The sequence below is a fragment of the Chrysochloris asiatica genome, unplaced genomic scaffold (genome assembly GCF_000296735.1).
Source record: "Chrysochloris asiatica unplaced genomic scaffold, ChrAsi1.0 scaffold00261, whole genome shotgun sequence".
NCBI classification, from domain to species: Eukaryota; Metazoa; Chordata; class Mammalia; order Afrosoricida; family Chrysochloridae; genus Chrysochloris; species Chrysochloris asiatica.
Window position 1 is genome coordinate 1,638,261 of NW_006408779.1, and position 10,983 is coordinate 1,649,243.

Genomic DNA, 10,983 nt, shown 5'->3' on the forward strand with positions numbered 1-10,983 from the left:
ACACACTGGTACAGAGGAGGGTTAGTGAAAACCCCCAAAGGAGTGGATTGGCATGGTGGCAGCAACGATGGGCTCAAACGAAGCAGCAGTTATGCTATGGGTTAGGTTTCATTGTGTTTGTTGCACATGGCTCACTATGAGTTGGAAGCAACTCAGCGGCACTTAAAATACCACCACAGTATTCATGTGGGCCATTAGTCTATAATGTAGTTTAGTGTTCCTTGACTCACTTTGATAACAGGGTTATGCCTGCTTCATAGAAGAAATTCAAAAGTATTCCTTCCTTCCTTTTAATTATTCTGGTATGTTTGGATAATTCTTAAGTGAAGTGCCCTGGGCCAGGGCTTTGTTATTGCTGGAGATTTTTTAATGACCTGTTGAATTTCTTCCTTTGTTGTTGTGTGCCACTAAATTCCCAAGTCATAGCGACCCTGTTTCCGAGGCTGTAAATTTTTATGAAAGCAGAAAACCTCATCTTTCTACCAAGGAACAGCTGGTAGATTCGAACTGCTGAACTTGCAGTTAACCAGCCTAGTAGCTCATAATCCACTATGCTACCAGGGTGTCCTTCCTTTTTATGGGTCTGTTCAAATGTTCTACTTCAGTCTGTGAGTTTTGGTTAAGTAGAAGAAATTTGTTCATTTCTTCTAGCTTTTCAATTTTGTTAAAGTACAATTCTTGTTAGTGTTTAGTCACTATCCTTCGGTTGAATCTGTGTGTACATCGCCCATTGCGGTTGTTTATGTTATTTGCAACTTCCCTTGTTAAAATTGGCAATGTCAGTATTATTAATCTTTTCAAAGAACTAATGTCATTTTTATTGATGCTTTCTATTCTATTTTCTGTTTTCATTTGTTTCTGTTCTTTTTCTTTCGGTGACTGGGCTTTCTTTTGCTGCTCTTTTTCTATGTGTTTCAATTGTAGGGTTAAGGTGTTGATTTGGGCTCTTTCGTGTGCTAAGCACTGGGCTGGTAACCGCACGATCGGGGAAATCCCTGCATCTACTCCACAGTAGAAAGATAATGAGGACTGCTCCCATGAAGATTTACAGTCTCGGGGTCCCTAAAGAGTTCTCCCTGAGCCCATGGAGTGCCATGAGACAGGGGCTTCTGATATCTGCGTGCGCTGCTTTTGTGTTTGCAAAGGCTTTGATCGGTTCTCTTCTTGTTGAAGTCTAGGACATGTCGTTTCATTCTGTTGCATGATGGTTTTTCAAGTAGAGCATTATTCACTTTCCAAGTATTTAATTTTTATTATCTTTATCTGTTCTTAATTTTATAGTATTGTGAGCTGAGAGATGCTTTCAATGTTCCTGAGTTTATTGAGGTTTGCTTCATGGCCTAACATACGGCTTATTGTGCAGAATGTTCCATATGCACTTGGAAGAACGTTGGACTGAGTGTGTCAGTTTATTGTCTCGTCCTTTTTTGTCTTTGAGTTTGTTTCTAGTTCTTCTGCCCCTCATTGAAAGTGGTGTATTAACGTGTCCTGCTGTGACTGTGGTGGCGTCTGCTTCTCTTTATTTATTATGACCCTTCAATCACTTAATCCCTCCTTGTCTGGTCTTTGCCTTACATTTTACTTTAACTACTGCTCCTGCTTTTTTTTTTGACACCGGCAAAGCAAACATCAGGCTTGATATTCAAAGAACAAATACTCCTGCTTTTTTTTTTTTTTTTGCAGGGGGTTGCTGCTGACTTGATATATTGTGATTTGAAACTTGTTTTTGTCTTTGTGATGCTCTCACTTCTCTAGTGCTGCCGTCACAGGACTACCACAGTGGAGAGCATTAACCGGAATTTAGTCTCTCACAATTTTTGTTGTTGTTGTTAGGTGCCATCAAGTCGGTACCGACTCATAGCGACCCTGTGCACAACAGAACGCACTGCCTGGTCCTAGGCCAACCTCACAATTGTTGCCACGCTTAAGCCCACTGATGCTGCCACTTTGCCAATCCATATCACTGGGGGTCTTCCTCTTTTTCTCTGACCCTCCACCCTACCAGACATAATACCCTTCTCCAGTGACTGGTCCCTCCTGACAATCTGTCCACAATTTAGGAGGCTGGAATGGAAGTCTGAATTCAGAGTGCACCAGCTCTGGGAACAGGTCCTTGTCTCCTTTTAGCAGCTGTAAGCCCAGCGTTCATTGGAGATGTTCATGTGTCTCAACATCAGTCTTCCCCTGGATCTAGGAGTTACGGAGTGCGGAGACCCCAGGTCCATAGGACACACTCCACTCACCGCTCTTCTTTCTTGGTGCTTGTGGATCCCTCTTAATTGACTTGCTTGTTAGTCTTTGTCTTGTAAGATAAAAGGTGTTATATCCAGACCCTTGGGAATCTTGAGTATGTTGGATTAGGGTCATGGTGGGATTGAGAGTGGGTTTTATAACCCTTGTGGGAGAAAGGTGAAGCTTTATGATCTCGTAAAGATTTACAACCTCCATAGCTCTATACAGGGTCACTGTGAATCAGAACTGACTCCACGGTACATAGGCACCACCACCAGACCTCCCAGAATCCTCTTAACTGGAGGTTATTCCATCTGGTCATGTCATGGGCGTTAACGCATAACTGCCAAAGGGCTAAAACTCATAGTCCAACCAAGGTGACACATTCTAGGAGCACCCTGACCATGTGTAAGGTGTGTCTCGTATTCAGCATACTGAAGGACCCTGCTTTCTTTGCATTCTGCTTCTTTCTTTGCATTCTGCTTGCCCTGTCTCTCTTGATGGGTGCATTTCATCCATGGTGTTCACTGTCATCATTGATAGCTATGAATTGATTGCTGTCATTTTGCTATGCTGTGCTGTGTGTGTGGTGCTGATGATTTATTTGTTCCGTATACTTTATCTGTACTGAGTTCTTTTTGTTCTGGATTTTTATTTCCTTCGTTGCTTTGCTTTTGTGTTTTTTAAGACTTTATGTTGTTTTTTTATTTTGGTGAGAATAGAAAATAAAATTAATTTTCTGTGGCTACCCTGAAATTTACCTTTATATTACTAAATTTTAAACAATCTATCTAAATACCAGTTTAACAACTTCTCCATATGTACCTTTGCCATTGATTCCTTTTTGTTTCGAAGTTATCATTTACAAATTAACGTATCTGGTTTTCGGTCTTGTAGCTTCACTTCATTTTTTATATTATTTATATATATGCATTGTTGAATACTGCTTTTGTTGGTTCTCTGTCCCAAGGACTTCCTTTAGCATTTCTTTTACTAATTCCATCTGTTTATCTCGAAATGTTTTAATTTCAGCATTGTATTGTATTTGAGGAATTGATGCCTTTGAGTTATCGTGTTGAAGGAGAGTATAAAGTACCATGGGTTGCCAAAAGAACCAACAGATGTGTGTTGGAAGAAGTGCAGCTAAAGTGCTCCTTGGAGGCCAAGTTGGCCAGACTTCGTCTCTCGTACTTCGGACATACTGTCAGGAGGGGACCGGTCATTGGAGAAGGATAGATATCATGTTTGATAAAGTGGAGGGTCAGAGAAAAAGAGGAAGATCCCAGCGAGATGGATTGGCAAAGTGGTGGAAGTGGTGGACTCAGGCATAGAAACGATTGACGGTTGGCCAAAGATTGGGCAGTGTTTCGTTTGGTTGTACATAGGGTCACTGTGAATCAGTACCAATTCGAAGGCATCTAACAACAAAAAAAAAAAAACAACATTTGATGGGTGGTTTTGCTGGGCATATAATTGTTGATTGGCAGTGAATTTCTTGTAGACATATTTATGTATGTCATTGTATTGCCTTTATGCCTACATGGTTTCCACTGAGAAATCCAGAGCTTAGTCTGATTGTTGGTTCTCATTTGTATTTAACTTTTTGTTTTCCCCAAACTGCTCTCTAGATTCTTTTTTTGTCTTTGGTTTTGGAAAGTTTAATTTTGATGTGTCTTGATGATTTTCTTGTAGGGTGTATCATGCTTGGGGTTCATTGAGCTTCTTGGATGTGGGGAGCATTTCATGATACTAGTGAAGTTTTCTGCCAGCATATTTTTGAAATATTTCTCAGTGCTATTTTGGGGGATGTCCTGCTTTGGGAATTGAGTCAGATGTAAGCTCTTCTGGGTGATATCCCACCGGACTCTTAGGTTCATTTTTTATTTTTATTTTTTTTCATTTTTCCTTCTGATAGTGTCAAGAGACTTGTCCTCTATTTCACTGATACTGACTTCCATTGATTCTGATCTACTTCAGTGTATTACCTATTTCTGAAATTTTCATGTTTACTTGGTGGATTTCAGATTGCTGTTTCTGGGTGAGCTGTACTTATTTGGTATATACTACAAGCTGCATTATAGGAATGAGGGTTTGGAGAAGTGTTTATAAACCAAGAAAGGGAGACGAGAGAAAACCAACACTATGACAGTAACTCCTGACATTTAGGGGGAAAGGTGAGGCCCTCAGCCTGTGTCAGGGGGATTCAAGTGCCCGTTAATCTTAAAACTGAATCTAGAGCTTACTGTGGTATCAAGTCTTCATGAAAAGCCAAGCAAAAAAAAAGTCCACTGATGTGTCCCTAGTGGTGTTTGCCATGATGGCTTCTTTCTCCCGTCACCTAGCAATACAACCAGGAAATCACCGACCTGAAACAGCCAGTGCTGGTCAGTCAGCCCAAGAGGAGGAGGGGGCCTGGGGGCTCATTACCAGGCCCTGCCATGCTGATTCCTGAGCTCTGCTACCTGACAGGTACTGCACATGGGGTATATGGGATGGGTGTGCTGAACAGCGCATGGGCTCCCCACCCCCAGAGAAAGACTTAAACTTGTTTTCTCTCCTTGAACTGTTTTCACTCATCACCGCCCTGTACCCCAAATGCCACTGATCCCCACTCCAGTTTCTTTAACATGCACTTTAACACTTTACTTAAAGGTCTAACTGATAAAATGCGGAATGATTTTAATGTAATGAAAGACCTAGCTGTTCATACAAGATTAACTCCAGAACAAAGACAGCGAGAAGTGGGAAGACTCATTGATTATATTCATAAGTAAGTAGTCTTCTGCAACTGCCTGTGGTTTCCTTTTGTTTTCTTTGTGTTATTTTTTGTGGGAGGTGACTCTTATCCAGGGGAGTGGTGGAAAGTACCTGGCTGAGTTTGTGCTTCTTAGTGAAGCTACCATTTGTCAGGTAGTCATAAAGTTAGACTTGGGAGTCCATGGCCTTTGTAGCTCTTCCACTAGAAAAAGGTAATGGACACAGAGGGCTAGACTAAGAGTGAAGCATCCAGCTGATAAGGGAGGGGAGATGCACAAGAACACCCAAAATTGCAGATAGTACCCATTTGACCTAGCTTCTATGGCTTGATAATTAGGACTCCAGTAAAGGAAATAAAAAGAAAAACAAAATAATTTTTGATAAAGGAAACAAGGGTAAATTGTACAATTTGATGAACTTAACCTATACTCATGGAGCTAGTAACTCTAAATACCAACAAAGAGGGAAAGTCTTCACATCAAGTATCAGTGCTATCCCCTCTGTACACAAGGCAGATAGGGACGGGCAACTTAGACATTGGCTACCTAAAATGAGGGGGAGATAAAGGCACGAAGTGACTGGCTTACAAGGTTTCAAGAGGGAGTTTGAGCATATGGCGGGGGGAAGCAAGAGTTCTACTGAATAGCTGTCATTTTGTCTAAATGGGTCTGGTAAAAGATGGGGAGAAGATTCTTACGATTCAATAGTGAGTAATTGTTACCATGACTAATTGTCACAATTGTAAAGGTAGAAGTTGTGTAACAAAAATGGGGGAGGAGTTAATCTTCCAGTCCATAAACAGAGGACCCTAGGGCCATCAAGGAAAAAGAGCACAAACGGGAGTGTGCAACCTTATGCAGAGAAGCAGCGACACCAGAGATGGAGGCAGAGATGGGGACATGGAGAGAGGGAGCAGCTGAGGACTCTAGATTCATGGGAAAAGAGGGACTAAGAGATGGTGGCCATGAGGCTGACTTGCAGAATGTGCCCTTTTGTGGTATAAATTATTATATATGCCTGAGTGTGTTTTTTTTAAAAAAGCTAAAATGAATAGAGAGAAATACTGCTAACTGATGGTACATTGAGGGGAATGTAATCATTGTGATGAAACAAGTTGTACGATTTGTTGAATGTAAAACTGATGATCTGCCCTGTAAACTTTCACTCAATCCACAATAAAAACTTAAAGAAAAGAAATGCTCTTGGACCAGCCTATTGTGTTTGTCCTATCACAGGACTCCCTTTATGGCTGGGGAAGAGTGTCAGAGCTCCATATTAGGATACCACCAAGGGAAGGCATGCATGTGAGGAGGGAACCCTGGCTGGTCCATTGACATTGCCTAGCAGGCTCACAAGGGTTTAAATCCCAAGGGCATAAAATTAGTTTGTACGTTGGAGCAGATCTCTACTTACGTGTCTTAGTGTTAGCTGTGTTTCTGTAAGTTGACTGTTATGTATGTACGTTAAATTTACAGAGATGACAATGTTCAGAGGGAGCTTCGAGACTGGGGTTTGAGCTTTGACTCCAACTTACTGTCCTTCTCAGGAAGAATTTTGCAGACAGAAAAAATTCACCAAGGTGGAAAAACAGTAAGTGTTCTTACAGTTTCCAAGTAAAGCTAGTTGGGGTTAAGCTGGTCATGTGCTAGCATAGTCGTTCCCCACCTTCTGCTAATTGCCTGCCACTGGTAGGCTCCATCTGAAGCGGGGACAGTGTGGAAGTCTGGAGAATATCAAAGTAGCCTGCTATAATTAGCTAAAAGCTGGCTTAATAATGTTGTAATAACCTGAGCTTTTTAAATGGAACAAAGAAGAAGTCTGACAGTCTGATTGGGTTGGTGCTCTGCCTGCCACTAACATGAAAGGTACTATCTGGTTTCACTTCTGCCTGGACCATTTGCTTATAGAGCTACGTATTCAACACTGTGCAGCCTTTTATAGTCTCTCTTCAGAAACGGAAAACCAGATAATGCTAGAAATACAGTTTGTGGTGCTGAAGCTATCTTCAAGTGCTCAAGACTCATGTATTAAATAGCCCTCTGTGCACCTACCTCTGTGCTTCTCAGAGTCTTGTGAAGGCTGGTCCGTTCACATGGCGCACTGTGTCGATGGCACTTGTTCTCGCTCGTCCCGTGGAGAGGCTAAACTGTATTGTCCCATGTAGGTGTGCTTGGGGAGAACACGGGGACCCCACACGCTCTCTCCCATCAAAACATCACCACGTGGCTCTGCAGAATCCATGTGAGTTTCTGCCATGCTGGCACTCAGTCTGTCACTCCTCAGTCAAGTTGCTTCATGTCCAGAGCCTTCTCTCTTGTCTCTCATGAGAGAGAAGACAACAGAATGTAGGAGGGAGGTCTGGGCACAGGTGAGTGGGAGCTGTGACCAGGACTGTATTTAAGTCACATGACACTACTTTGTGGACACAGTTTTGTGATGTTTGTTTTTCTCGAAGGACATTTTCTCTATCCCTGTAATTGTGTGGTAAGACTCACATCGTAAGTTTCCCAATGGGCCCTGGTGGAATTGTTGAAGACCTTTGGTTTTATCATGGAGAACTTACGATGGGATTGACTGCATTTCTGACCTTTCTTCTAGTTTGATTACAACCCACAATTTGCAGATTGGTCAAAAGAAACCAGAGGCGCACCACTAATTAGTGTCAAGCCACTAGACAACTGGCTGCTGATCTATACACGAAGAAATTATGAGGCAGCCAATTCATTGATTCAAAACCTATTTAAAGTAACGCCAGCCATGGGCATACAAATGAAAAAAGCTGTCATGTAAGTTTATCAAGTCCCTGTCTACTCTGCAAATGTACTGCTAGCCATTTAGAGGGTGAGAGGAACTGAAAGTGAGAAGACCATTTAAAGAAACAGAAAAGAGAATCGTACAGATTTGACATGGCTCCCTATAATGTGGGTTCACAGACATACGTTTTCATAACCCAGAGTGGGTGGGAGGAAGCACACATCAGGACTATTGTGTATGGGAGAAACATGCAGTTGGCGATGTTTGTCATTTAGACAGAAAGGCTTCATGTGCCACGATGCATACAGAAGTGTTGATGTATTATCGCTCTCACTGTAGGATTGAAGTGGATGATCGAACGGAAGCCTACTTACGTGTCTTACAGCAGAAGGTTACGTCTGATACCCAGATAGTAAGTAGCTCCTTGTTCTGTCCCACCCAGGGCTTACTGCTCTTGACAGCTCCGTACAGCAGCATGAACCCTTGCCTGGTCCCCAGCCACCTTTGTTGATACACAGGCAGCTTTCAGGGGAAGAGTGGTTTACAAAGGGGCCTTTGTAACTCTTAGCACAGAGTTAATTTTCTAAGTGTTGAAGTTTTCCAAATTAGCCACCAATAGAGGAGGGTGAATTATAAACGATTGCTATTACAGTTCCAGTTTATTCCAAACAAACGTGTTTAGCCCCAGTCCCTGTCATCGTCCTGTCACCATGGTCTCTCAGATCTCATTCCCCATGCCTGTAAACACTCAGATCCTGGGAGGGAAGCAGCTTGATTTGGTTGGCAAGTAGAGAGGATATGACAATCATCTATGAGGGTGAACGTTTGGAGAAGTGGCTCTAGGAGTGCTTACGCTGGGTACTGAGGGAGTCAGCACAAAATTCAATTGTCTGCACAGTCTCTGTTGTAAAGAGGGGTTGAAAGATTTATTTTTTTTCCCTACATCCAGGGCACTGATTGTGACATGGTTGAAGTTTGCCCGAGGGGCGCCGTATGTGGACCTGGACTTGTCAGGCCAAATCTGGTCTCAGCTGGTCTTGTGACCCCTTGTTCTCTTATGGCTGAGGGGGCAGTGTCTTAGCAGGAAACAACATAAATCTTCTCTAGGAACCAGGCGCAAAAGGAAATGGCCTGACCTGTCTCTGGTGGAGACTGCCAGACACAACTTCTCAGTCACACACTTCTTTTCATCTCAGCTCTGCTAGCATGATGGTTAGGAGTCGGGCTGCTAATCACACAGTTGGAAACTACCAGCTGTTCCATGGGAGAAAAGTGAGGGTTCTGCTCCCGTAAAGATTTACAGCCTCGGAAACCCTGTTACAGGGTCACTGTGAGTCAGAACCGACTGCACAGCACACCACCACCACCACCAGGGCACCTTCAGAGCAAACGATAATTTCTGTGTATGGAAAAAAAATTATTTTGATGTTATGGATAATAAATTTTTAACAAAAGTCAAGTAGATATTTCCCCAAATAACTGAAGTTTTTCAGGAAGTTATGGAGTGCCTCACATAAAAACAGTTTTTAAATGGAGTAAGCTTTTTAAGGAATAGAAGGTTGGGGTGACTTCAGAGATGAATTCAAAGCAGAGAAGGCAGTCAGCTTACAGGGCAGGGCTATGGCAACAGCTTATATTTGGACCCCAAAGGAGTCATCTTGATCGATTTTCTTGAGGGACATAGGACGATCACAAGGGCTTGCTTAGGGAGAAGTTTTAGGACAATGAAGAACTGTTAGTGAGCAAAGGGCTCGAAAACTCGGACTTGAGGAACTAAGGAATTTTTTTTCCCTTCGTGACAATGCATCTGCTCATTTTTCCAGAGTTGAAACAGCTGTCCTAGGATGATTTTGTTGGGAAACCTTACCCCATCCACCTATATTCCTGATCTTGTCCCTTCAGACTTCATTTTGCTTCCCAAATTTACAGAACATTAAAAAGGAACATAATTTGAGTGCTTCAAGAATGCTGAAACAGCCATTTTGGCATGGTATAAGTTGAAGATCGTAAGAGTTCTTTCAGGAAGGGCTATTGAAACCTGGCAACCCCACTTTGAGGAGGGCATAGACCTGTCGAGAAGCAGTAGCTTAACATAGTGCTGTTTTTGTTTGAAATGTTCCTGTGGATTTGTAGCAAGGCTTTAGGACTTCCCTTACATATAAGGGGCTTTAAAAAGTGGGTGGAAAAACTTCCTTCTTCAAATTCCATTTGTCCACCAACTTTCTGAAGCCCCTTTGTGTATAAAGTGAAACCTGTGAGAGCTGGGACTTTATGGGATGACCTTATTTTTCCAGGTCTTACAGGCTTTTCTGTCTTTGACAGGGTGCCGTCTTAACACTTTCAACTCCTTAGTCTTCTGGGAATATTTGCGTATTCATTCACTGCTAGGTCACTGCGTTATTCAGCTTTTGATTTTCACAGCTTTTATTTTTTATCTATTGTAGCCCTCCATAAAGCAGGGTCGGTTTAAACTGCAAGGTCAGCAGTTCAAGTTCAGCAGCTGATCCCTGGAAACCCTTTACGTGGTCACCATGAGTCAGAAGTGAGTCAGATGTCACTTCACAACAGATAAAAGGAGAGAGAAGTGGGACCTACTAACACCAAGAACGAGGAGCTGGGAATGGAGCGTGTCCTTCGGACCTGGGATCTTGCACTGTGATGCTCAGAGATCCAGGGGAGGACTGATGCTGAGACCCATAAAGGTCACTGAGGAGTGCAATAGCCTACACTCATCCGTCAGTTTGTCGTACTGTGGGGGCTTATGAGTTGATGTAATTCTGAAAGTTAATGCCACCGGTATTTTAAATAGCAGCAGTGTCACCCATGGTGGACAGGTTTCAGATGAGCTTCCAGATGAAGACAGACTAGGAAGTAGGAGTGATGAACTATTTCTGAACATTTAGTCACTGAAAAGCAGAGAAACACTGTCAGATAACAGTGCCGGAAGATGCTCAAAATGCGACTGGGGAAGAGCTGCCTCCTCAAAGTAGAGCTGACCATGATGATGTGAATGGAGTAAAACCCGTGGGAGAAAAGCCCGTGGGACATTCACTTGCTGATGGGGCACAACTCAAAATGAAGAGAAACAGCTGTAAACATCCATTAAAAATCAGAACATAGAATGTACGAAATATGAATCTGGGAAAATTGGAAGTTGTCAAAAATGAAATGGAACACATAAACACAGATATCTTAGGCATTAGTGAGCTGAAATGAACTGATATTGGCCATTTTGAATCT

The 10,983-nt window shown here is 42.5% G+C and overlaps 1 protein-coding gene across 1 annotated transcript in view; it reads left to right on the plus strand.

Annotated features, from left to right (window-relative positions):
* Positions 1-10,983, plus strand: part of PIWIL1 (piwi-like RNA-mediated gene silencing 1) — a 52,786-nt gene that overhangs the window by 29,188 nt on the left and 12,615 nt on the right. The window contains exons 9-13 of the mRNA XM_006874060.1: positions 4,575-4,701; positions 4,885-5,002; positions 6,465-6,579; positions 7,588-7,775; positions 8,083-8,155. Of these exons, the coding sequence (XP_006874122.1) occupies positions 4,575-4,701; positions 4,885-5,002; positions 6,465-6,579; positions 7,588-7,775; positions 8,083-8,155 (621 nt within the window). The remainder of the gene's footprint in view (positions 1-4,574; positions 4,702-4,884; positions 5,003-6,464; positions 6,580-7,587; positions 7,776-8,082; positions 8,156-10,983) is intronic.